Below are 27,429 nucleotides of genomic sequence, written 5' to 3' on the forward strand. Positions count from 1 at the left end.
AGTTGAAAATAAAGTTTCTGAAGAAGCATTTGCAAGTCAGAGTAGTCACATTTTTTATTTTCCCGCTGGGGAAGAGGGCAGAGTATACATTTGTATTTGTACAATATTTAACAATCACTTTATTGAGGGCGAGGGGGGGTTGGTTGGTTTTTTGGCACTCGCAGAAAAGCAGCAAGTGCCTTTTGACAGTAGTACAACAACCTGTGCCCAAAACACTGACAAATACAAAGAGGAAAGTTAAAGTAATCGCTCACCAAACTCGAGAGGTAACGAAGAGGAGATGGACTGAAAGAAAACCAAAGTGGAGGGAGAAAGCAAAGCAGTCCTGCTGGTTGAGTATCTGAGGTAACAGATGTTCCATCAAGGATGCTACTGGAGTCCTGAACCCAGGGATGTGTTCTGCAGCTTCCTGTGGTTTGTACCAAGTGTTCCTGATAACAGAAATGTCTTTGAGAAGGTGAGAAAAGCTGGCAAGAGGAGCGGGGCTGAGCTGGCTGAGGGGAGCAGGAGCAGCTTTGAGCACGGCACCGCGGTGGGTCCTGGGCGAGTCCGTGCTCAGGGGGCCTCGGGAATGGCCCAGCGAGGGCAGCACTCGAGGGGATCAGCTGAGGATGTGGGGTGGGAACTTCCCCCTCTCACACACAAATCACACCCGCTGAGGCCACACAGGAAGGGACAATGCCCAAATCCTCCCTAGCACCACATGCCCGGGCTCCTGCCCTCTCAGCTCAACTCACTGAATGCTCTGAAGTGAAGCAGGAATTCCTTCCCAAGGCCCTGGGGGCACAGCTGGAGCAGAGCAGCTCGGGGAGATCATTCTGACCGACTGAAAAGCTTTGGGAAGGAGCAGCCTTTCCTCAGGGACGCTACATGATGCTGGTAAATGCCAGGAAGCTGGGAGCGGAACGGGAACTGGGCAGGGAGATCCCAAAGGTAGGAGCCAGCCCCGAGCCCGCAGCAGCTCCATGGGAAGGGTCACACACAGCAGGGGTTTGGATACAGCTTCAATTTGTGCATCAGATTCCCAGGAGCACGGAATGAAACCAGCCCCGGCTCTGTTTCTGCCAGGGAAGGGTCAAAGCCCCGAGGTGGCCGTGGAGAAGGACGGGGTTGGGATTTGTTCAGAACTCGGGTCCTGTCCTGCTCCGTGTGGAGTTTAATTAAAAGTGGAGCAAAAACGGAAGCCAAAGGGAAGCGTCCAGCCAAGAGAACGCCACCAACTGGATTTCCTTCCCTTTTCCAGCGGCCCCTCGGAGCGGGATCCTCGGGCACAGCCCTGGCTGGAACAGCAGCCCTTCCTCCCTCCCTGCCCAGAGCTGCCTCTGCTTTATCCATCACATCCCACTGCTCCCAGGGATGAGGCTCCCAGAGCCGGGTTCCAGCCAGCCTTCAGGAGCTCGCACCTGCTGCTTTCCAGGGACACTGGGGGTGGACACATGGACACAAGGACACACAGCACACCACGGGCCGCTGCCGGCTCTGCGCTCCAGGGGGTCACAACCTTTATTTTCCTTGGAATTTGGTGTGAAGGATCCAATCAATGCAGTGGGACAGGATTTGGGAGAAGCACTTTGGCACCCAGCTACCAGTCACTGTAATTCCAGCATAAGGCTTGACATCCTGAACTCCAGCGCTGGAGTTGTGAAGCCATTTCCACGTTTTCCCTCGTTTTTTTGTGAGTCTGCGCTCTGGCCATCGCAATTCCTTTCGTTACCTCGGAATGGTCGTTGCATATTGTGAGCAGAACTAGGTTATCCCTGAAATTTGTAACGTTTAGGATCTGCAATCTGTGGCTAGAACTTTGTGTGTGACTCCAGGCTCAAGCCGTGGCTCACAGGCAGCGAGCGGCGCTCCCCTCCGATGGCACCGAGCTTTGAGAGGAGGGAAGCTGCAAATCTCCAAGCAGAGGGTGAGGATTTGGGGGAACTGAGCTTCCTGAGGTGATCCTGAAACAGTGACACAGCCCCCACTGCCTGGCGGGACAGGGAACACGCGGCGACCTCGGCACAAACATAAATAGGAAAAAGACTCTTTTTTTTTTTCAAAAAAACAACAAGAATTCAGAGCTTTCCAGTGTCACAGCTCAGAGAAAATTAAAAAAACAAACAAACAAAAAAAAAAAAGTCATGCTTAAGGTTTCAAATATTCCTCAGACACAGCAAACCTAAATAGTATTCAGTTAAATAAATGGATGAGATACTCTGGGAAACGGAGGGAAAAGCTTTCAACTAAAAGAGGGAGGAAAATTTTCTTTCAATAAACAGCACTTTTTCTTTTTTATACACAACAAGCGAGTACAAGAAAAGGCTAAAAACACGGCTCTAGGAATGGCCACTTCCTGGGGGCATGAAGCTTTCCCCTTCTTAAATAACACAGGGAATTGGGAATACATCATTTACAAAACACGGAGCGGTTTATTATTCCAATTAGTGTTGTCAATCATAATTTAGCGAGGTGGAACTGAGGTATACCTGGTTGAGGGAGGTTAAGTAATACTTGGAAGCCTCTTTGCTCTATCCCATTGATTACTCTTGTTTCTGTACACGGAACAGCAGCACACGGAACATTCACAAGCTGTGTCGTAGTCGCATTACAATAGTCATTTTATAAACAACAACGAATGCAATAAAAACAAGTTACCCTTTTTTTGTTGGTTTTTTTTTTTCTGTTGTTTTTAAATCTGAAATGAAATGTTTTTGATTTAAAAAAAATAACAGCAGTTCATTTAAAGGAATTAGTCTCTTCTGACAGGGATTAAGAAATCGGATGTCAGTGTTTAAAACGCTCGTTTAGCCCGTGTGGGTCCGGATTCTTCATTGTAAGTTCCTTATCAGCACGTGAGGGGTTCTCAGTCACGTCCTTCAGGTGTAAGCAGGGAATGCAGAAAGTCTCATGGATCCACGTTGGAGAGGAGGAGGAGGAGGAGGAGGGGGAAAACCAAGGATAAACACCTCTTGGTGATGTTCCAGAGAGACTTACCATCCGTCCTTGCCACCCGGAACAGCGGTGACGCCAGCAGTCCGTGCGCTGTAGCAGCTCCAGTGAAGAGTCCTGTGGTCACTTCCATGACCAGTGCAACTATCATAGACTGGATTCTTTGGGAGGAAAGTCAACGTTTGTCACCATTGTGACCACAGTCACGATGTCCTCTGTTGTTATAATGTTAGTGAGTTTTTGCATCTGGATGATCCTCTCCTCCACGCAGCCCGCGGACAGCCGGGCCTCGGCGTCGTGATCCCAGCACTCCTCGATGGTCTCGCACAGCATGGCCATTCCCTGCGGGAACCCAGGCAGGAGAACTGTCACACACCCATGGGGACAAAGGGGGGCCACATCAAAAATGGCATTTTAAGGGACACCTGGCAGGGCTGGGTGTGAACCTGGAGTGCCTCAGCTCTGCTTTGTTCTGCACCACTGAACAAAAGCTGTTCAAGCACGGGGGACAAACCCTTCCCTGCACTGCTGGAACGCCCCCAGTGTTTTAAAGAGGTGAATCCCTCAGTCCCCAAACAGGACTTCACTGAAAAGTAACTCCAGGATCTCTTCTTCCACCAAGAAATGTAACTAATCACTTTCTAATACTGCAGAAAGAGCAGTTTAAGATGAGGAACAGCCCATTTAACTCCTCCTGGGATTACAAATCCCCTCCCAAACCCCAGTGTGATGCACACAATGTGGCACAGACAGAAGGTGGGGTTCAAATCCTTGCAGCAGTAGGTTGGCTCACACTTACAGAATGTTTCTGCCAACACTCCCTTAGGACAGGCCTCTTCTTTTTGTGCACCACAACTTCCTGCATGTCCTCCAGGGAGGGGTGCTGGCCAATCTCCTCCTCGAAAGGCAGCATGTACTCATCCACGGGGCCTGCAGAGGGAAACCCAGTTAAACCAACCCTTTGGAAAAGGGAAAGAGAAGGTGGCAATGTTGGGAATGGAGGCCAGCATCAGAATCCCGCAGTGCTTTGGGTTGGAAGGGATTTCCAGCCCACCCAGTGGGCACCTCCCGCTGTCCCAGGCTGCTCCAAGCCCTGTGCAAGCCGGGGCACTCCCCCAGGGAAGGCTCCTCACCGTCGGCGGCCGTGCAGCGCGAGGCCAATTCCCAGAGCACCAATCCCATGGCGTACATGTCTATCCTCAGGAACGCATCCCTCTGGAAGTTGATGGCTCCCTCCAGCACCTCTGGAGCCATGTAGCGCCGGGTGCCCACCTGCAAGGGCACCAAAACACCCACATTTGCACCCAGAGCCAAGCCCAGCCCGGGCACCACCCCCCACCCTGCCAAACAAAACCCGGCCTTTGCCCCGGATTAAACACGGCCACGCTTGTTCCTGACTTAGGACTGAACCTTGGAAGTTTCATCCTTCAGTTTCTGAACAGTAATGAAATAATTAACAAAACATTATAAAAGTTCTTGTCCAAATTGTCCACTCAGGATAAAAGGGGGGACAGGCCATGCAATGAGCCTGAGGGGAAATTCCCATTCACATCCAGGTGACAGCCGGATCACTCCTGGAAATAACTCGGGATTTACCTGGCCGTGGGTGTCTCCTGCAGACTTTCCAGCCTCAAACTTTAAAGCTAGACCGAAATCAGCAATACAAGCTGTGAGGTTGTTTTTCAGCAGCACGTTCTTGCTTTTGATGTCCCTTTCAAGTTCAAGAAAAAAAACACAAATTAGAGATTTAGAACACGAAATATAGATAAAACCCTAAGGAAAAAGAAACGGCATAAAACAAAGAAGATTATGGTATGATATTTTACGATTATTATTTTGTTAACTTATCTATTTCTTTATCATTTATCAACAAAATGATAAAGAAATAATGAAGTTAAACAACAAAATAATAATCATAAAACCTCGGAGTGCCCTTGCAAACCTTCATCTTTATGGGACTAATGAGACACTAATGGGAAATGTAATTTTGTGCTTGTGTTTAAAATAAATACAGATTTATGGTGGATATAGGGATAGATGGATATAAATGATGGATGAGGGATACAGAGATGGAATGAAAACGTTGTAATCCAAGCGTGCAGCAAGTGCAACGTTGTTTAAATAGCAGGAAAGAAAACTCTTGGGAAAAGGCGCCTTGGAGGCTCCTAAGGGAGATCCAGGAGCTCCTGCAGGATTTCCCTGTGCCCCTGGCATTGCCAGGGCAGTACCTGTGGGAGATGGCCGGCTTGTGGCCGTCCTTCAGCCCCGGGATGTCCTCGTGCAGGTAGGCCAGGCCCCGGGCCATGGTCTGGGCGATGTGGCACAGCTCGTTCCACGACACCACGTTGGCCTTCAGGAAATCTGTCAGGGACCCCTGCAGCAAAACAGCCCCACAGCCAGCTCAGCCTCACTCATCCAGGGAAAAGCTGCAATTCCTGCAATTCCCATCTGTGGCACTTTGATTGTCCTTCCTTATGGACCCACAGCAGTTAAAGAGCAAAATACTCTGAATAAACAGAGATTAAATCATTCAATGCCACAGTTTCAGAGTGAAACACACTCTGGACAAACCTAAAGAGATGAAAATTCTTCAACACAAAACTGACCAAATTCTTAATTAATTGTGGTTCTTTCTTTTGCTGTCACAATAGAATCGATCTGTATCACTTCATTTTAATTCTCATCAACCAACAAGAGAACCAAAAATAACCCCCCAAAAATCTCTGCAAGATGGGAGGTTATGTATTTTAGGCAGGTTTAGGTTGGGGATGTTAAAAAAGACATATTCTAAAAAGCCAAAAAAAGACCCCTAGAATTAATTTTTGTTTGTTTCCTAAAACAACTCCTCTCTCAGTAAAACCTGATGACAACTTTCTCAGCTGTCTCAAAACCAACTGCAATGAATTCACATCCAGTGAAAAGCGAGCAGCTAAGTGAAAACTACTTTCAATTTTCCTCCTTTACTGCCTTGACTCCCTGTCTGTGCTGCTTTCCCAGGGCTGTTCTCCCCCTGCCTCAGCCAGGACAGCCCCAGCCCCACGGGGGGACAGCCCCAGCCCCACGGGGACAGCCCCACCTTCTCATGGAAGGCGGTGATGAGCCACAGGTCAACGTCGATGCTGGAGCCGCGCTTCTCGGCGCCGATGAACTGCAGGATGTTGTCGTGTTTCATCCCAGGCAGGCTGTAGATCTCGTACTCGTTCTGCCATGACTGCTTGTCCTGCAAGCACAGCAGCACAGTGCCAGTTAGCCACCAAAAAATGGGATTTCAGGGGCTGGACCTGAGTGGAGTTGGATCCCAGTGTTTGAGAATGGTCTGTTAAAAAAATCTATGGGATTTGTTGGGAAATAATGAGAGCCTGAGGTGTTTATTCTGCAAGGCAGCACCTGGATCACTGTGAGGGAACAAATTCCTGCACCTCGAGTAGCAGGGGGTGCTTTAATCAATGTAAATCCCATCCCAGAATCACCACCCAGCATCCCTCTGCTCTCACAACTCCTCAATCCATTTAATGCGAGCCACGGCTTGGTGAGGGCACTTGCTGGGCAATGAGTGTCGTGGCACTTAATTGAGGCATGGCTAATTGGAACAATCACTTCAGGGTTTGCATTTTGGGGCGTTCCTTCTAAGTACAATTTAATTTGATTATTAACTGGTCAAGAGGGGGGGTGAGAGCTGCTTAAAACCATGGATGCTGAATATTTTTATGACTAGAAACCCGTATTTATTTCACAGGGTTTTTGCTTCAGCAATGTGCTTACTGCAGTAAAATACTTATTTTAAATCACTAAAACTCTTCCAAGGCCATTTGCACTTGGATTTATGGAATTATTGGGCCAAGAAAAGCTGTTTTAATGTGAGGAACAACCCAGGAGCCCAAGAGTTCTGCTCACCTGGATGGGGAATATTTTGACTGCAACGTATTCATTGAGCAGCTGAGCTTTCCACACACACCCAAATCTCCCCCTGGCTTTGATCTCCAGGAGCTGCAGCGGCTTCAGGCCCATCAAGGGAGACGGTGGGGGAGGCCCAGGGTCCTGCAATCAGGAGACACCACTAATTAACGCTGCTGTTATTAATGACATTCATTCACCTCATCCCTGCCAGCGCTCCAGGTAAAGGACTGAAAATGGAGAGAGCCTGGGATCACCCAGCCAAAGCCATCCCCAAACATCCAGGCACATCCAGCCCTTCTCCACAGGCTGGGAAATGGGATTGGGAAACGTGCTCAGGAGGGATGTGCCGCAGGGAGCAGCTCCACAGGGATGGGAAACACCTGGAAAAGCGGCTGGGACAGCACAGCAGGAACCCAGCGAGGGTGGGCCCAGCTGGGAAAGCACAGAACAAGGTAGGGAATAATGGAATCAGGTGGGAAAGCACAGCAGAAATAAAGGAATAATGGAATCAGGTAAGAAAGCACAGCACAAGTTAGGGAATAATGGAATCAGGTGGGAAAGCACAGCAGAAATTAGGGAATAATGGAATCAGGTGGGCAAACATGGCAGAAATTAAGGAATAAATGTGATCAGGTGGGAAAGCACAGCAGAAATTAAGGAATAATGGAATCAAGTGGGAAAGCACAGCACAAGTTAGGGAATAATGGAATCAGGTAAGAAAACACAGCACAAGTTAGGGAATAATGGAATTAGGTAAGAAAACACGGCAGAAATTAAGGAATAAATGTGATCAGGTGGGAATGCAGAGCAGGAATTAAGGATCAGTCTAATGAGGTGGGAAGAAAGCTCAGCAAAAATGAAGGAATATTGTAACCAGGTGGGAAAGCACAGCAGAAATTAAGGAACAAAGATAATCAAGCTTTACTTGTTATATTTTTAAGAGCTGGAATTGCAATGAGCCCCTCGGATGCATTGAAGGTTTCTGTGTTTATCTGAAAGGGGGAATCTTGGAACTCTGTGGATGCACAGCCGGGGATCAGCCCCTCCTGCCCCACTTCCCAACTCTGCCACTGAGTTCCTGAAACCCCAGCACCCAGAAACGAGCTGGAATTTCACTGCAGAGGTGATCTGGTCCTGTCCTGCAGGATTTGTACAACTGGAGGTGAGACACAGCTCCCACAGGGCAATCCAAGGACCCCATATCGCCATTCCCATATCCCACACTACAGCCTGGGCCCATCCTGGGAAAGGGGAGGCACAGTTTATTGACACTCTGGATTTTCTGTTTTGCTGTTATCTCATCATCTGAACAGAATTAGCACATTCTCAATTTTATTGCCAAAGCTCTGCTTTCTCCTGGGCTGGCGCTTTCCCCTCCAGGTGGGATTAACTTGTCCCTCTATAAAAACCCCAGCAACCAACCCCAAAGCTTTCAAAAAACCTCCAAAACACCCCCTTTTCCATCTATTTTCCACAAAGAGCCCCTGTAAAACCATTTTCAAGAGAATGAAAACCACCAGAGGAGCTGCTTCTACAAGAGAGGGGAGAGCACTCAATAAAGAGTTAAATATTTGAGCACTTCCATCCAAACCATCAAATCGTGTGCAGGTTGAAGACAGAGTTTGTGACAAACTGTGGGGTTAAAACCCTTTGCTATGGGGAGAGTAGAGACAAGTGCTGACAATACAAGTCCTGAGCAGTTTCAGTGCAAGAATAAACATCCACTCTCTCCTTTCTGATACAGCAACAAATAAATTAAAATGTTTCAGAGAAAGAGCAGAGTAACCTCATTGCACAAATTAATAACTAGAAAAAAAGAATAAATAGCATTTGAAATTCAAATTAGAGACACACTGCAACACTGTCCCCAAAAAGGAGGAAATCCTTTTGTCAATGTGACAGCGACAGGCGCTTGAAGTTGTGACATCAACATTTGCAGCACAGAAAACCAAGTTTGAGAGCAAAGATTTCGCTCCCTTGGTGCCTTTCATTCCTTGCCAGAGCCCTCTTGGAATATTCCAGGCACCAGGGAAAGCAGTGCCTCAATTTGTAAAATACAAACTGTACTAAATAAACACTTGTAAATCCAGTTTGTTGTTGTTAGAAGAGGAAGTGGGAACAAGATGCTCAGATTTATCCCCCAAAGCCAACCCTGATTTAATGAACTGTTCAAGTTCTGAACCTCCTGCCTTGTCTAAAGCAGAGAAATTTGTGGGAAATAACCCCAAATCCCCCTTTGCTCCAGTGGCTTGGATTCCCCTTCCTTCCCACGCCCTCCTCCCAATAAACTGCTGGGATTTGGAAGCGCTTGGTGCCTGAATTCTTCCCCAACCATCAGGAAAATCAAAAACCTCCAAGATTTGCTGAACCCAGTTCCAACATCTCTGCCAAGAGCTGGAAGTGAAAGTGGCAGTGAAACCTGGTGCTTTCCTAATTCCCCATTAGACCACACCACCAAATTCCTTCCCTATTTCCTAGAAATCCCTGGCTCTCCACACCACATTCCAGCACCTGCCACAGCCTTTCCAAGTGGGAAGCAGAATTCCTGCTGTTAACAAAACTGGAAAGAAAAGTTTTCCCTTTTTTTCCCCCCCTCTCTGATTTTTTCTGAACACCTTGGTTAAAATCTAACTCCAAACTCTGCAGCTCCAGGGAGTGTTTTTACACAGAAACATTCCCTGACAATATTTCCAAGGAAAATAGTTTCCCATTCCAGAGTGTGGCTTTGGGGCTGATCTCTGTGGTGCCAAGGCCAGAATGCCAGCAGGGATGGCAGGGGGATAAATTGGGCTCCCAGATTTCCCAGTTATCCAAAAATCCCAATTCCCTTTTCCTGCCCCTTCCCTTGGAGTGAGTCACAGGAGGAAAATCGTCCTTAAGGGAGGGTGACCTCCAGGAATGGCGTTCCTTAAGTGTCCTCAAAAATGGGTCTCGAGATCAGCTCAGCAATTGTGGAACTCAAATCCATTAAAAGCAGCTCCTTGGAGGCAGGACCCTGAATCCCTGACTGGGATAAGGAAGCTAAACATGGAATAGAGATCCAAGGAATCCTGGGAACTCTTTATGGAGGCACAGTCAGGAAAATATTGGAATATTTAAATTTTTAATACATTTAAACTATTAGATTTTCCTCTAAACTGCCTTTCCAAGGTATTTCAGGTGTTAATTAGAGAACTTTATTGACGACAGAAATTGAGCATTTTTATTATATCTCATTTCAATATTCCATTGAAAAGCTGAGCAGGAATAACCCAATTTGCGAGTTCAAGGGTCCCAGTGACTTGGATTTTAATATAAATAAAAATAACTCCTGGTCAGTGGGAAAAATGAGTGGTGAAGGAGTATTTTTATTTTTCCCCAGATGATCCATTTTTGTGAGTTCCTGCACCACACAAAATCCCAGGATCAGCACGTGGAGAGCCCACAGCTCCAAGGGGTGTTTCCAGGTGGGAGGTGGGAATGGAGACCCAAGGACAGGGCACAGGAGGGTGGGATGTGTTCCAGGGAAAGGGGTGATGGATCCCCCTGACCATGTCCCTCTGTTCCAGGATCAATCCCAGATCGCAGATCCTGACCCCACCACTCTCAGGAACTCCAGGGAATTTTAGGAATTCTACGAACCACAGGCTAAAGCTGCATTTTTAAACTACACATGCTGACAGATGTCCAAAATACTGAGAAATCACAATTCAGAACAAACAATGTCTCCCACATCCCCAGAAAGCCCCAGAGCCAGGAACAAACATCCTCTTACCTCAATCATTATATGAAAGGCGTGCTTGCAGAGAGGGAAAAAACACAGGCAAGAGAAATTACTATTTACACCAAGAATGGGATGCAAAAACAGCTTAGAGGAGACAAAGTCAATTATTGTGAGTTAATGACAGAAATATTCACGGGGACAGCAAAACTTTGCCGTACCAGAAACACATCATTTAAAACACATCAATCAAAGAAATCCAGCACTGTTAGTAAAGGAAAATGGGGAAAACAGGATTATTAGATAGAAAATTAACAGAATGTTTTTATAATTACATCGAGACACGTCCACTGCAGGTGCACAGAGCCGTGCTACCACAACCAGCGCAGAAACACGAGGAACTTGTAAAGGTGAAATTCCAGAGCCCCGGGATGCGAATTCCCTGCAGTGCTCCCGGCTGCCCGCAGGGGGCAGCGCCGCTCCAGGGAAATTCCCGTTCCTGGCGCTGCCTGGGAACGGCAACTTCCAATGGCCCCGCCGGGATGGAAGGGGATGGAAGGGGATGGAAGGGGATGGAAAGGGATGGAAGGGGGTGGAAGGGGGTGGAAGGGGGTGGAAGGGGGTGGAAGGGGGTGGATAAACGGCACCAGGGATCGGCTCCAGCACTGAGCCCGATCAATACATCCAGAAAGAGAGGGGGAACACTCTGCACCCAGCAGAGACTGACAGAGATAAATAACAATATGAAAGATTCCTTCAAACAATCCCGGGAGGAGTTGACAGACTGTGGAAAAAAATCCAGGAAAAAGCCAGGATTTCAGTGACCCCCGTGTTTGTGCTGCTTTCATCTCGGTGGAGACGCCTCCATTCCTCCTCCTGCCCTTTGCAGGGGCAGCCCTGGCACAGCATTCCCAGATCCCCTGGATCCCTGAGAGTGTCCCAGGGCAGGCTGGATGAGCCCTGGAGCAGCCTGGGACAGTGGAAGGTGTCCCTGCCACGACAGGGGTGAGATGGGTTTTGAGTTTCTGCCCAACCCAGCCTATTGCAGGATTCTGTGGCTCTGTCACAGAGCCATCTCTGTCCTTTCCAGCGGGATGGGATGGATGTTGGAAGACAGGGAATTCAAGCTCCTGTCTCCAGGTGCCATCCCCTGCTCCCCTCTGCCTTCACACCCTCACCATGCTCCGGAGCACGGGACCAGCGGGAACCTCTCCCTGTGCCTGGAGAGTGCCGAGCACACACTCCCCTTCCTCCAAATAATTAATACCAATAATTAATCCAGGAGGATTCGTTGGAGAATGGAGCTATAAACTTGTAACAGAACTTGGAGCACTGGGATCCACCAGAATCTCCTCCACCATCGCTCAGGGCAGCTCCAGAGCAGAGCAAAACCCACCCCAAGGGGCTGAAAGTCTCTTTTTCCAGGCCTATTCATTATTAAAGTTCTCCAGCTCTGAAGATTTATGGAAATTCCTCAGCAATAAGCAGAAATATGTATGAATTCAACCTTTGTGCTCTGACCATAATGAGAAACTGCAAAAATGAAGCTGTGAGAAATGAGCCCTCTCCCAAACCTCTCACTCCTCCCTCGAGGGATCAGCTTCCCCCAAACACTGATAAATTCCACACACATGGAAACTTTACAAAGATGTATTTATGCTCATTAACACCTCTGGATTATAAACCAATGTCCTCCCCTTCAGCCCACAGAGCATCACCTCAGGCTCCCTGCAGAAATCCAAGAGGCACCAGTTCAAAGGTATCAGGCTACAAAAGAAATCTGAGCTTTACATCAGGAATTAACTCTGATAAATAAAAACTGGGAGCAGTTAACCCCCCTCAAAACCCCTGTCACCCACACAAATGTACATAAACACACTCACTGCTGTTTATGCTGCCTGAAAACCAACTCCAATGGGTCTGTTACAGTATTTGTAACCAATTAGACCAATAAAACCTGAAGCAGTGTGGGTTTTCCCCCAAATTTGGGCTACCCACAACCATTTTCTCATCTGTAAAAGCTGCGATTGGCTTTTGGATGTTTTCACACAAACTCTTCCCTCTGTTACAGATTTTAACTTGTACCAGCCCATGGATTCTGTTAGGAATAAAAAAAAATGCATTCAGTTTCAAGCTCCTCACCCCCTGCACATTCAGGGGTCCTGATTTGCAGGAACTTTCCAATCTCTTTTCCCATTTCCTATAAGCACCTGCCTTCTCCCTGTGTTTTTCAAGTAGCCATTCATCTTCCCAGGTTTGGATTCAATCCTTGAAGAAAACACCCCTCCCCTGCATTTTTCCAGTGTTGAAATGTTTCTATTAAAATATCTGCAACAACAACAAGGAAAAAAAAAATGTGGCTTTTGGAAGACCAAAACAGGGAAAAAAATGAACACCTGATTTAATTCTTCATTAGGAAAGTGGGATTTTCCCAGGGTGGAAAGATCATCCCAGAAATTTCAAGTGCATCAGGGTAGATTTAGGAATTCCTGTGCTCAGAAATTAAAACCCTGATGCATCTTTGACCACAGAGAGTTCAACCATTTCAGAAGAAATCCCCAAAATCGGTCACAACGACAAGAAGTGAATCTGCAAAGCCTTTTCTCAAGCCTCTCAACACAATTATTACTTCAAAACCAAGCCAAAGCAGAAAAAAAAAAAGCAACTGTGATGCAGCCAAACGCAGGGAAGTACAAGAGGTGAATGATTCCCTGCTCGTGGGGGCTGGGACACGGGGGGAGCTGCCAAACCCGAGTGGGGCTGGTGGCAGCTCTGTGGGAAGGGTGACAGTGGCACCCATCAGCTGCCAGGGTGGGAACAGCCCCTTGGAATCTGCACTGACAGCTCTGGCCCCGGCTCAAAGCATGTCAGGAGGAAGGGAGCACAACAGAGCAGCTCCCTGCCATCCTCACTCCAGTTTGATTGGGAATGTTTGGGGAGAAATCTCAATTACACCTAATTCCAGACCCAGTGTCCCCCAGTGAAAATGAACCAGGTCCCAGCACCTCTTTCTGCAGAAAACTGCGCACGTTCAAATATTTCAAACATCAATCTGATCCTTTGGATGAGTTTTATCAGATGATGAATTTGTGTTTGCTAAATCAAATAGAAATAAGGAGTCAGAACAGTTCTTAAGTGTTTTCCATACACACAGATGTATTCAGCAAACATGGATTTGTTAATAACTCACTGGAGAACACAGAAAGTGACAGATTTGATGGAATTTGACAGCTTTCACTGGATAGTTCCCCACACAGCAGTGAGGCACAGCAAGCAGCACAAACAAGCCAAGACTAATTGTCCTTTATGTCTCGTCACAGGTTCAAACATTTCTTACAGTGTTTTTCTTGCTTTTTTTTCTTTTTAAATATTCCAAATTATTTCTTTCCCCTTTGCTCTCTAAACCTTTACTTATCACCACTGCTTCTAACTCTTTCACCATTTCTCATTCTTCAGCATTTCCTCATTTTTATCTTTTGCTTATTCCTCATCCATCCTTTCATTTTTTCCTGCAAGTTTGGTACCAGGGCAGCAGCTCTGTATTCCCATTGTTTCTGGGAATAAACCAAGGAAAAAGGGATAACCTTTATCTGGATCTCACATGGAGCAATCCCTGTTTTTCCTGCTGTACATCCCACCTGTCTGTTCTACCACTGCTACAAAAAGGTTTAAACCAAATCCATTTGCCTACAACCTACACTCATGCCCCAATTATTAAATATACTGGTAACAGATTAATTGCACAAATATTTCAGAGTTTATTTGTGGTTATAAAGCTCCCAATACTTCCCCTCCCTTCCTGCTTCTCCTGTCTCCTGCTCCAACCAGCTGTAATCAAATTTCAAGTGGGAACCACTGCTCTGCTGCATAAGGGAGTGTTTATACTTTGGATTTACATAATAATTCTGAGTAGTTTTTCAGGCAGAAGTGGCTTTTCCTGCCTTTCCACATGAGCCTTAATGCCTGCTCACCACAAGATAGGAAAATGTTGTTGCCCCACAAGCACCAAGGTACATTTATCCCAAAGATATAATCTGAGCACGAACACAACAGCTAATTACCCTATTTATTAAAAATTTAGGTGTCCATCCTGCCCTGAACACAGTCCATGCAAGGAAAAAACTGCAGCAAAAGGAGGGAGAATCAGAACTCAGGTTCCTGACACCCCACATTTATTTAACATTCACTTGCTTTTCCATGGCTTTATCCATGACTTAAATTTCTTTAGGAAGACAATCCCACACTGGAATTACTCCCAAAATTAGCAGTTATGAATTTGATCTCCCAGCAAAGACCACTGGGTTGATGTAAAGTCCCAGATCCATAAAATGGGAGCTGGATGAACTAATTATGCTGACAGATTGCAGGGAGTCTGAGGAGCTGCAATCCTCTCCGCAAGGACAGCAAACAGACTTTTTTCCTCTAAATTATGTTCTTTTCATTTGGCAACAACATATGGCCACTGCCTCTCCCCAAATTCCTCTTATCTATTACTGCAAAACTGAAACCAAAACACTTGAGTTATCAACCCCAGGCAATCCTGCTTCCTGCAGCACCCTCGAGTCAAGCAGCAGCACTGGAAATATCCCAGGAGCTGGAGCACAGAGCACACAGAGATCAATCCTGGGCAATCCTACCCAAAATAACACGAGTTTTAATGTCAATCATAAATACCATCACTGTAGGACAGGTCATATATTCTGGTCACTGCACTGAGTTAGAAGCTCAGGTTATTTCCTACTGCAAAAATTCAAATCACTTCTCTCTTCCACAACCACATTTTCTTTATCTTTTCTGCTTTGGTCTCTAGAATTTCCTGGCTTAACTCTTTCCATAAAAAACTCCTAATCTCAGTTGGATCTCCAGACACAACTGAAGGAAGAGGAATTCCAGTATTAGCACCTAATTACAGCTCCAGGATCAGCTGGAGCCTCCCAACAGCAGGAATTCCACACACAAGAGCCCCAGGAAGTTGGTTTGGATGCAGAATGGCCAGGTTACATTCAAGTGTGGAGTCCACAACCTCATCCCTTCGAAATAAAACACAAACACCCCTAAAACAGAAACATTTCTAGACAAAACAGCAAACATGTAAACAAGAGGAAAAAGATGACAAGAATCACAATCCATGAGCTGAGTTATGCCCTGAAGTTGTGCTTGAAGATTTTCTAAACATTCCCTATAACTGCACCTTTATCCCAGTTCCAGGAATCCTTAAACACAGCTCATCCTCTCCTAGCTGCTATTTTCTGAACACCTCAAATGGCCAAGATGAATTGGCAACTCTTTTTTTGTTTCCACCTAAGAATTACAGCTCAGCCTTCAGCACCCCTTCCTTCACTGTGTCTTTGCCCTCTGTGTTCAGTTTTTCTCCTCTCAAACAAACAGATGCATAAAAACATGAAGTAGTTGCTCATATATTCATCAAAGAATAATTAATAAGGCTGTTTAAGTAAAGCTTAATTCTCTGCTTTAGGGGAGAGCAAGCATTAGGACCTCGAAATCAGGAGGGCAACAGAGACCAGCCACGGGACAGATCCCCTTCAGGAACGGTTTGGCCCTTAAAAATCCCCAAATCCTGCAGCTGGAGCTCACCTGGGTGGGAACAAGCACGGGAGGATAGGCCAGCTTGTGATGTCTGTACATCCAGAAGGAGAAGAGCACGATCACTGCAATTCCCATGATAGGCACCAAGGAATAGAGCAAGGTGTTGAACAGAGGTGGCTTCGGTGTAACAGGATTGGAAGTTGCTGAAGGGATTTAAAAAAAAAGGACACAGCTTTTAAGGAACAAATCCAGGCAGTGTTTGAAATGTGCAGCAGCCTGATTTTCTAACAGCTCCTGCCAACATCACAGCAGGCTCCCAGTACCTGATTAGCCAGCACAAACTAACACCTGGTTAAAGGCAGCACTTTGGAAAGCATGGGAATAGCTCAGATCCCAGATTCTCACTTCAGCACACTGGAATTCTGGGCCTCTAACCCCCACCAGCCTACAGGGGGCAAGGGGGGTTTGTATTGCCAAGGGATTGCAAGAATTCATCACCTAATGAATGAAAACCTATCCATACAGAGATTTAGCAACAACCTGCCTGCACCTCTGTGCTGGGCTGGAAGGAGGAATTCTCCAGGTGAAAACACTTCCACATGACCTCAAAAAAGGCTCTGCAGAAGCAGGAGCTGCTTCCAAGGCAGCCACGGCCCCCTGGGGCAAGAGAGGGCTCAGGAGAGGGAAGAATGTCAATTATTGCCTTAGCAGCATCACTGACAAAAATGACAACAATATCTCCTGGGTCAACAAAGGCTATTTTAATCTTGCAGAAAATGTTCTTTCATTTCATAAACAACTTCCTCTGGCCATTTGGTACATGAGACATTTGCTGTTTTCAGCTCAGTTATTAACATCACTCGGTTCTCCAGCAGATTCTTGACTGGAAGAAGATAGGCAAGAAAAATCAAATCATCTTTTAGCTGCTGGTTTTTAAAATAATTATTTGTTAAATATGGCTAATTTGATTGTCTTTCAGAACCACAGAATATGCTGAGATGGAAGAACCCACAAGGATCCTGTGACCTGGGAGGAAATTCTTTTCCTCTTTTTAGAGGTTACTGTGTCCACTTACAGAGAAATTCAAAAGGTCCAGGTGGGATAAAGAGGATTTTTTTCAAGAAAAAGAGCATCCCCAGGCTGGCACAGGGATGCAGGGATGAGAAGCCCAACAATTTATACCCTTACAGGGGCTTAACCATATAATTAAGGTAAGATCTGACAGTAACTTCTATACCTTACACCAGGCAATTATTTCAGATTATCCTTCCTTCTCACCCTTGGAAAGAGCTGCAGTACCTTTTATTGATTTTATAGGAAAGCACATTTCCAAGTGGAATAAATGCCCAGAGCTCTATCAGAACCCTCTGGCAGGAAAGGCAGGACTTTTGGACAAGTCTGATTTGAAGAAGCACCACGTGGCACATTCCCATCAGGAGGAACTTACGCTGCGTGACCTCCATCTCCGGGAAGTAGAAGAAGCGCTCGTTGCACATGTTGCCCTCACAGCAACAGAAAAACACCTCAGGGCTGTCCTTCTTCTCTATGCAATCATTCCTGCAGCACAGAAGAGTATAAAAAGTTCATTAATCTCAAGCTGGCTTGTCTTTGTTCAAGAGGAAATATGCACCCATCTTTCAAATTTCCAAAGTGAACTTAAATTTCAATTAAAAACACTTAAAGTTAAATTGACTGTGTAACATGTGACCAAAATAACAGCTGAACCTAATGAAATCAATTATATCTTGATATTTTATATTGCAGCGAAATTTTATCAAAACAGAAATATGTTTTTGTCGTTTTTAAGGCAAAGTTAAAGAAAAGCACCAGCAGGACATTGAGGAACAGCTCACAAGCTAGATTTAAACATGACAAAACAAGATATTAAACATGATCAAACAAGGCCAGAGATAAGTGAGAAGGAGAATTTTTAAATTTGATTATATTTGTAAAAAGAAATGATAAAATTTCTACAATCTTCTCTGCCTACATTATGCTTAGGGACAGGGCTTATTTCATTCCCTGAATTAACTGCAGGAATGCCTTTTTTATTAATATTCTGCTAACAAATAAACTGAAATTATTCCCATCAGGAAAGGAAAAGCAGCAACCAGGAGCCAACCTGACAGCAGAACTGGAAAAGGCTGGAGAAATACTGAAGGATTTTAAACACAGCTGAAGATTGTCAAGGAGGTTTTGGGCTCATCTTCAAAACTTGGGGTTATTCCCTCGAGCCAGCTCTTGCTGTCACCCTGTCCTGTGACTTCCAGGGAACATTTTCTCTTTGATGTCCTGAATCTGCTGCTGTTTGGAGTCACCCCCACAACTCCCAGTGCAGCAAAAGCACCCCACGCTCCAGAGAGAAGATTTGGGCTGTTCTGGACAAACAGAGCACTGGGTGTGTGATTAGCACAAATTACTTAATGAGGACTTAGAGATACTCAGTTTCCAACTCCTTCCTTACCCTCCTTCCCACATTCGATTTCTTCTTCCAATTTCTTCTCTTTGCTCAAGGGAGAATCACGATTTTAGGATTTTGTTTTTTTAGATTGTGGGACTGAGCTTTAAAATGTCATTAAAACAGAAAACATCCTGGGGCCAGGGGCAACTTGATTTGGGAGAAAGGACTGAAAGACTTTCTTCTAAAAATTCAACTTTTAAGAAACACAAAGGAAAACTTTTGTAAAATATTGCTGAAATAATTCCTCAATTCTTTTTAATAATGATCCACTGTGGATCTATTTCTTATTTCTCTGTCTTCCCAAATAATAAATGTTTAGGGCCAATAAAACCCAGTAGAGTATTTAAAAAACTGCAACACCATTGCTTAAGAGAGTCATGACCTCTATTCAGTCAGCATCTAACAAACCCCAAGTCCTGCTGTTACTGCTCGTGGGTTCTTTCTGGACCATCTGTTATCAACAAAATAACTGGAAATTTAGAATATTCTTAGAGCTGCCATTGAGCTTATTAATAAACTGCCAAAATACTTCCATGATCTGGTAAATTGCAGACACAAAGTGCTGACTTTCCAACTCTAAAGACTTTGGAAAAGTCAACGAGAGAATTTTGCATCCTGGTTGCAATAATTATATTTGCACTGTTTGGCAATAACAAGGCACTACAGAATCTATTATTAATGGACTAAAAAAAGAAGAAATTAAATACCTGGGCTCTTTTAAGAAGGTAAAATACGTTAGTCTGCAAACAAGACAATGTACTCACGTGGAATCTGGTCCCTAAATACAAGCAGCATCTAAAATAATTGTTCACATTCACTCATCTCAAGCCGTGTTACAGAGAGGCAAAAGAGTTTACAATGACAAATCAATTTCAAAAATTCCTAGGAAAACTCACCTGTCATAACAATTGATGTCATCCAGCCAGCAGCCTTGCTTCACAATTTCAATTGATCCAGAAATATTCTTCCATGTAGCAAAGCAGTGTCGCCTTTTATCTTTATCACCATAGCAGGGCTCGATCCCACTGCGATTGGTTTTATCCTTTTCCCAGTTAGCGTTGTAGTAGATGCACTCCTGTGTTTCTGATCTGCCCAGGATGGCACCTGGGGAAGGGAAGGGAAGGGAAGCACAGTTAAATGGAATTCTGCAGGATCAGGCATATGAATAAATGCAGATTGTATAAAAATATCATTTAATGCTTGTACCAATGTGCCCTCTCTCCCCTCTTTTTAATAAAGAGAGAAAACACGTAAAGTTCAGCAGCATTCCAAGTGTTGAAACATAAAACAAAGATCTTCTGTGAAGTCAAACAGTGACTTGCATAACTTAGCAAGATTTGCAGAAATGAAGAACAAGTCATGGCAATACTTCTCCATGAATAGGAATAGCAGAGAAAATTTAGAATGCTGAGCAGTGAAGATTTAATTAAAATATTGGCCAAACCAGGAGATTTAGCCAGGAAAATTCACCAAAAGGCATTTGTGCTTCTTATCTTGTTACAGGAGCCAAAAGAGCAGGGAATTCATCTTAGAAACTCCCCAAAAAAGCCAAGAAGTGTTTAGGGGCAGGAGTGTCACAGAATCCCAGAATGGTGTGGGTTGGAAAGGACCTTAAAGACCATTTAGTGACCATCCAGGAAACCTTTCTGGGATTCTGGTGGAGATAACTTCAGAGTTAATGGGATATAAAGCACCAGCCTGGCTCCTGCAAAGGTGAAGGGTTGTTGGGAAGCAAGACTGTTAACAAAAGACAGGAAGGGAGTAAGAATTGCCTTTTATTTCTGTTTTTTCTCTTGTCAGACACTGCCCAGAGAGTGCCATTAATCTCCATGGAAGTTCCACCATTTAACATGTATTAAAACCATGGGAAAACAGAGAGAGAGAGATGGAGGAGCTGGAGAATCAGAGGAAGGGTCAGGAGGATGCCAAAGCGCTTTGCCTGTATTTATCTACACATTTTGTATTTTTAAGACATTACATTGCACAGCATGCTGAAGACCAGACTGGAGAGAAAAGATTTCCCCCAGCAGGTTTTTTACGTATTTATTTGCATCACTCCCTACCTCCTTTATCCCCATTTATCCACAATAACTGTGACCCAGCAGCCATTCCCACACATTCCCGAGGAGAATGAGGATTATTCCCACCTGAGCCCTGCTGCAGCCCTGGAAGAGCAGCACAGGAGGCCGGAGCTGAGGCAGCACTGCCCATCCTGAGCATCCCACCCTGCCTGTGACGCATTCCCAAAATAGGCAGGAGCTGGTGGATCAATGGGAGAGGGGCAGGAGCCAGCTGGGAGCGCTGTGAGGGGCAGCCTGGGAACCATTATATTCCTTGTGCTGCCACGGCCTGACCTTTACAACTCTCAGCTATGGCAAGAAACAGATGAGGCAACAGATTGAACGATTTGGTTCTGTCAGTGCAATAAAGCAGAAGTCCTGGATTTCTCTCACACGTGCCATTGCTTGTCTCCTGCTGCCAAGCCCAGCTTTGAAGGACCACAGACAAGCTGAATTTTATAAAATTCAGGGATTGCAGTAAAACTAACTTTGCATAAATATTCTCCTTATTCCAGTCTTCTTTATAGTCAGGTTTTCTTATCCATCTATTTTTTAATCCATTAATGCTCCAATCAGTGATTTGCAGCAGTTGCTGTTGGTTTAATGACCTTGGATCTGGCTGGGGCTCCTCACCTGAACAGGCACCTGCAATAGATCTGGCCAGACTAACCCAGGCTTGGACAGAGCAGGACAATCCTGGATTAATCCTTCAAAGCAGAAAAGCAGGAACATGGTGGAAAAAAGGCAAGAGGAGAAGGGGAACCACACAAAGAAAACCCTGAGCCCATCTGCTTCCAACCAGCTCTGCCACGCCCTCCACGGGGATGGAGCTCCCAGGGGAGAAGGGCAGCTGCCATTTACAATAAAGTGAATTTATTAGGCAGGGCAGGTCTCTAATGGAACTCCTGTATCCATTCTGAGTGCACATGGAATTGCCAGAAACCAATTCCTGAATCTCAAAAAGCAAAATGCTGCTGCTGAAAGAAGCCATGAGCTGAACTCCAGCCTTGTCCTATGGATGGAACACGAGGTCTGAAAGCTTGGGGGTAAAACATGTTGGGAAAGCAAAGGGCATTAAATACAAAATAGATTTTAGTCTGGGCACATTCAGCCAGATCCCACTGGATATCTCAGTATTCCCATTCCAGTGCTGCTGTATCCCTCACACTCGTGTCCATCCACGACAGCTGCACTGAGGAAACAAAACCAACATTTGAACTTCTGAACCACTCTTAATACAGGAAACAGCTGAATTGGCAGCAATTCCATTACAGAGTACATGTGCAGCCTGGAAAACCTCACCTCAGGAGGGGCTGGAAGCACTGGCTGCCATTTTTCAATCAGAAAAAGGCTGAATGACTGAAAATAATCTACCAGTTTTTGAATTAAGAAGGGCCAAAGAGTGCACAGCTCCTAAGGACTAACACAGCCTTAATACAGGAAGGGATCACTGGGAAAAGGTGCTGGATGGAATAGGAATTGTCTCTTACAGGTATCACTACAAAAAGAAGAAACTCCTGGGAGTTTATCCAACTTTATCCACTAAAAACTGAGCAACACAAGCCCATGGGTCTGTAATGGAGGAATGGTTTCCTGGTACTTTATCTGAAATGTGATAATGATCATCTCCCTCCTTTTCCAGGGAAGACTTCAACACTTCCCACGTCCTACCCTCATTCCCAAATCCTGCTTTTGCTGCGTGATTAGTTGGTGACACCATGTAAAGACACAAAGGGCAAAGGGAACTGAATCTGTGATCTCTCACTGCTTCATGAAATGTAACAACATTTTCAAGCTCAAGTCATGAAAATGGATGAAAAGCCTACAAAGATTAGCTTGATGGTGCCAAGGACACTTTTTTTTTTGCTATTCCCTGGAAAACTTGCAATATATAAAAGGACTAAAGGGTGAGGTTCAGTCTGGCAGATACCTCTGCCTGTAACAGAAAGGTTACTTAAATTGGGTTACATTGGAAATGAATTTGAACTCTTTAAGTACTGAATTATTAGAATAAACCAGCAGAGCACAGAAGCACCACAGGGACTGAGTAACTTATAGATTGGCCCATTCACCAAAATACCAGAATTGTAACACGCTGTTCTAGAGGAGCAGAAAAGAAGAGAAAATGCAATATAAATAGAAATAACACCTTGGGAAAAAAAACCTTCAGCTGCTGCACAGGTACCTTTTTCAAGTACTTGCCCATATGTGTTATTCTATTTGTTTCCACAGTGATCTCAAACACTTTCTAGCCCTACAAATATATCTAAGAACAGACTACAAATATAGACTAAAAAAGCCCAGCTTTGATGTTCCTGCAAGCAGGAAGCAGGATTTTATCATTCTCTATTTTTTCTGATAACACCCAGGGGAAAGTTTCTCAAAGGAAGAAGAAAGAAGTTATTTCCAACCTAATAAAGCAAACTGAGTTCCAAGAGAAAGGATTCTGTCCTCCTTTTACATGCCACGATGTCCCCAAACTTATTTTGTTGATTTTTTAGACTAATATTAGTCCTATTATCACTGTTCTCAATGCTCCCAGGTCAAACAAGGACTGTACTTCAGATGAGCTGAGCCAAAGTACATTCATTAAATCCAAACACAGCAGCAATTAACTCAGGCAAGGCAAGAACTGCAAAAAAGATAAACAAGGCAGTGAAATAACAAATCACCTGCACTGCTGCCACCCTGTGAATATTCAAAATTTTAAGATTAACCTGATGGTCTAGAAAGCTGCTTTCTTTTTCTAAACTAGTCTTTAAAAATAAATGAGTTTGCAACTTGAATGGGGTAGACTTGGTAAAGCTTTAGTGTAGTTTTGTATAGCAAGAGCTGCATTTTTCTCCAGGATTATGGTGGTGGGGGGGACAACAGAAAATCTGTATTTGCTAAGATATCTCATCATATACTTGGAAAATATTTCAATTTTTTTGCAGTTCACACCTTTTCAAGATGGAAAATTTGTAGGGATGAGCCTGCTGTGGAAGTATGAAATTCTGTAGCTGAGATAACACTTCTGAAAAAGAAGGAGAAGAAGAATCCAGCGCTGGAAAACTGAAGGATGATCAGCCCAAAAGCACTACAGCAGAATGGAAACTATGGAGGATGATGTCACCCAAAAACAGGGAATGGAACTGAGAGTGAAGAATGAGAAGGTGTGAGGAACAATATCTGTATTGTTAAAAAACCCTTACAGCCTCTGGTTTGCTTGGTGGACAGTTACAAAAAAAAAAAAACAACCACCTTTTTTTTTTACTCTGAGTCTTCTGGACTTACAATATGGAAAATAAATCAGCTGCTCTAACCACTTGATGATGCAATTTTACATATATAGATATATCTTAGTTTTATTTGCATGGTGCTCTTGCTGAAGGAAAAAAAACCTGGAATTACTTTTCCAATGTGTTCCTTCAGTCCCTCCCAGCAGTTTGTGCCATTGATAGAAGAAGTTAATAATGCTGTAATGGGATTTTGTAGAGAACTTCTATTTTCTGCCTTGTATTTCCCAATACCTTATTTAAGCCTGGATTTTGGGAAGTGGGAAAACCCCCAGATTTCTGGTGCCAAAGTTTTCCAGAATCCTTTCAGAGCAGAGCACGTGGCAGAAAATGGAGAAAAAGGGTCAGTGGCCATTTCTGTTCTTTAGGTAGAAATTAAAGTGCCACTAAGAGCTGGTTAAGATAAAGATTGTCATCCTTTGGGAATCTCCAGAGACTTGGAGTTAAGTGTTATTTTTCACACTCCCTGACTTCAAGGGAACACAGTAAAACACAGGCTGATGTTTTCAAGTTCAAACATGCCACTGCTGTCACTGCGAGGTGTGAGCAGCACACAGCACAAACACCTCTCAGCCACTGCCTGATGATTTCTGGAAGGGAAAAAAAGCTCAAAAGATCCTAGAAATTGTTTGGTTTGAGGCACAGCCTCGGGGCTGCACTCACCTCAGGTGTTGGTGGCTTTTAGTCATTGCTGGTCAACTGTCCCCTTCCTGGCACCATTACCAGACTGTTAAAATATTCCAATATTGGTAACACTGAGCTCAAAACTGCAAAGTTGAAATTCTACAAGATTCAGATGTTGGAAAAAATAGAATAGGGCCAACCAGCCACTAATGCTAGCAAAATGCAGCTCCCAGTTTGGATTATCCTCCTTTCCACAGTGCAAAACCCCAATGAATGATAATAATAATGAGACACCTCAATTATGTTTTTGACATTAAAACATGCAAACTGAGGTTCTGCTGCACTCTGATTATCCAGGAGGGATCACCTACTCCTGCCTCTGGATGAAGCTGAGGGAAGCAGCTGCCCAGGAAGGAGCCAGGGATTCTTTCCCATTGCACATGGGAGTGACCCCATTTCCACACAGAGTCTCGGAGTGCTGTTATTAAACTAAACAAGAGCCCCTTCAGCATTAAAGGCACCAATAATCACCTAAATAAACCACCTGAGGACACACAGACTGCATCAGGAATTATGAATTGTTCTCAGGGATGAGTCTCATGCTGGTGGTGGCAACCAGCAGCGTTTCTATTTTGGGATCTGCCAGGGAGTTTCCCAGGAATGATCTCAGATACCTGTCAGAGTTGTTCCTCTGATCTGAGAATCCCAAAGCAGCTCACCAGATATGGGGAGCTCCTCTCAGTAACACCCAGCTGTGAATCCCAATGGATTTGGGATCAAAATGGTCCTTTGTGGGGTTGGTGTTTATGGAGTTCTTCTCTGAGCTACAAAACTTCCTGAGAACTTCCCAGCTGAGAGCTATGAAACATTTAGAATTTTCCTCAGTGGAGGGCTGAAATTCCTGCAGTCTCAATGGAGATGGGAAATTTGAACATATTAATCACTTCATTAAAAAGCATTGGGAAAACTTCATTTCAGCTGTCAATTTTAGCTATCTTCAAATGTCCTTCTCTGGTTAGGCTGTAAGAGAAGATCAGGAAATGACATTTTCTCCAAGCCTCCTCATGTACTGTTTGTTTCACACATCTTCCAGGATGCTCTTCAATGCGATCACTGTCAATATTTCACCTGCATTTATAAAGACAAATAAGGACTCTCCTCTTCACAGACTCCCTCCTGACCCCTCAAAAACACACACAAAAGAGTTAATTCAGGCTAATTACAAGAAATTATTCTACCTTTTGCCTCCCAAATCAGTCAAGCACAATGCAAATGTAACAGTTTGACTGCAAAGCAAACAGAACCACACACCAAGTCAAACAAAAACACAGTCAAGACATCTAAGAGGCAAGCATCCAACTCCACATTTGATGTTTCCTCCACATGATATATCCAACCCCCACTTCTTTTTCTGTCTTACAGGACCTTATGTAACTATTTAAAAGACAACAGGACCAGTGTGATTCTGCCTTCAACTCAGCTCTCCAACAAATCTCTCTGTGGGTGTTGTGTCCCACTCGGTGCTATTGCAAGCAAAAACACCACCCAGTTCTCCTACATGTGCTGATTGAGCTTCTTATTTACATTCCAATTCTTTAGCCATCGCTATACTTCTCTTTTTTTTTCTGTGGTTACAACCAAAACCCCAGCCTAAACATACTTACAACCAGTTTTGTTGTTTGTGTTTGTTTTTGGGGTTTTTTTTCCAATTTTTAAAGCATCAGCTGTATCTTTTCCCTTCAAGCTGGCCCAGCAAAATTCCCAAGTGCTGAGCTCATGGGCAGGAGCTGGATGGTCAGTGCACATCCAGACAAGCTCCAGCTGCCCATGTCCAGATGGCAGCTAAAAGGAGGAGAGACAGGTCCCACATTTGTGTAAACACACACAGGGATTACCTGGGAGCTGCAGGCAAACAGGGTAATGTGGAGAGGAAAAGGCAGAACCCAGCGCTGAAAAATTCAAACCTTTGAATGTTCCTACTCCACCGAGCTGGAAACCTTCCTTACCCCTCCCTCTGTCAACTCTCCAACTTATTTATGGAGAATTATCACACTGAGCTTCAGTCTTGATTCCACACAGCCCATGAGCTGGGCTTTTGTATTTTCATTTTCATTTCCCCACCTCAACCTCATCCCAACAGGATTTCACAAGTTCATCCTTCTCACACATTCAGCCAGAACTCCAGTCAGGACTTCAGCCATTCCCAAGGACTTCTCCAGGATGGATATTGGGTTTGTTTGCTAGGAAATGCTCCTGCAGAGGCATTTTGGGATCAGCTGCATCACTAAAGGATGACATTGGCAGACAAGAGCCCAGTTTGAGAAGCATTTTGGGGCTGTAGCACAATCAAAAATCCAACTGAGCTGTGCAGCCTCAAACAGCTGAACTGGCACAAACGAGTGGAAGTAATTCCTTCCTTCAGCCACTAAACTTAAATAAATGTCAGGCTGCAGCATTACACATCTGAGTAAATACCTATCAGCATAAAAATGCTAATATGTTTGTGACTGCTGAACTCTCTTCCTAAAGCAAAACATCTACATAACCTCAAACTTCACTGGGTCTGTTTAATTCTATTTCTTCTGTCCAGTCCTGTTGAGATCAAATTCCAAACCTTGTCTACACTAAAAGAGTTTTAAAATTTGTGTCTTCATGCTCTGAAATCAGTCTTGATTATATTTAAAAATCCAGCACAACTGCCTCTTTACCTCCAGCTAAAGTGGCTGTCACTTGAAATGGATTTTCTCTTTGTCCCCTCTCGGGCTGCCTCATTTTGCTCCCCGTGCCAGACTGTAATCTGAAGATTAAGTGAAAAATCCCATTTCTAGAGCTTGAAACAACCGTGTTTACAGACAGAGCCGCTGTTGACATGGCCAAAGTCAGCTCTGCCAGGCCCCAGCTCCAGAGACAACACCAGGGCTCAGCTGC

At 44.6% G+C, this 27,429-nt stretch overlaps 1 protein-coding gene across 2 annotated transcripts in view; it reads right to left on the reverse strand.

Annotated features, from left to right (window-relative positions):
- Positions 1-28: 28 nt before the first annotated feature.
- Positions 29-27,429, reverse strand: part of ACVR2A (activin A receptor type 2A) — a 49,856-nt gene continuing 22,455 nt past the window's right edge. The window contains exons 2-12 of one of the 2 annotated variants that reach the window (XM_058839267.1): positions 19,436-19,643; positions 17,526-17,635; positions 16,127-16,281; positions 10,586-10,609; positions 6,829-6,972; positions 6,011-6,154; positions 5,163-5,308; positions 4,531-4,645; positions 4,068-4,206; positions 3,734-3,864; positions 29-3,276 (exon numbers count right to left, since the gene is read on the reverse strand). In XM_058839267.1, the coding sequence (XP_058695250.1) occupies positions 3,082-3,276; positions 3,734-3,864; positions 4,068-4,206; positions 4,531-4,645; positions 5,163-5,308; positions 6,011-6,154; positions 6,829-6,972; positions 10,586-10,609; positions 16,127-16,281; positions 17,526-17,635; positions 19,436-19,643 (1,511 nt within the window). In that variant the 3' untranslated portion in view covers positions 29-3,081. The remainder of the gene's footprint in view (positions 3,277-3,733; positions 3,865-4,067; positions 4,207-4,530; positions 4,646-5,162; positions 5,309-6,010; positions 6,155-6,828; positions 6,973-10,585; positions 10,610-16,126; positions 16,282-17,525; positions 17,636-19,435; positions 19,644-27,429) is intronic. The other variant, XM_058839268.1, reaches the window with a different exon arrangement.

The sequence above is a fragment of the Poecile atricapillus genome, chromosome 5 (genome assembly GCF_030490865.1).
Source record: "Poecile atricapillus isolate bPoeAtr1 chromosome 5, bPoeAtr1.hap1, whole genome shotgun sequence".
Taxonomy (NCBI): domain Eukaryota; kingdom Metazoa; phylum Chordata; class Aves; order Passeriformes; family Paridae; genus Poecile; species Poecile atricapillus.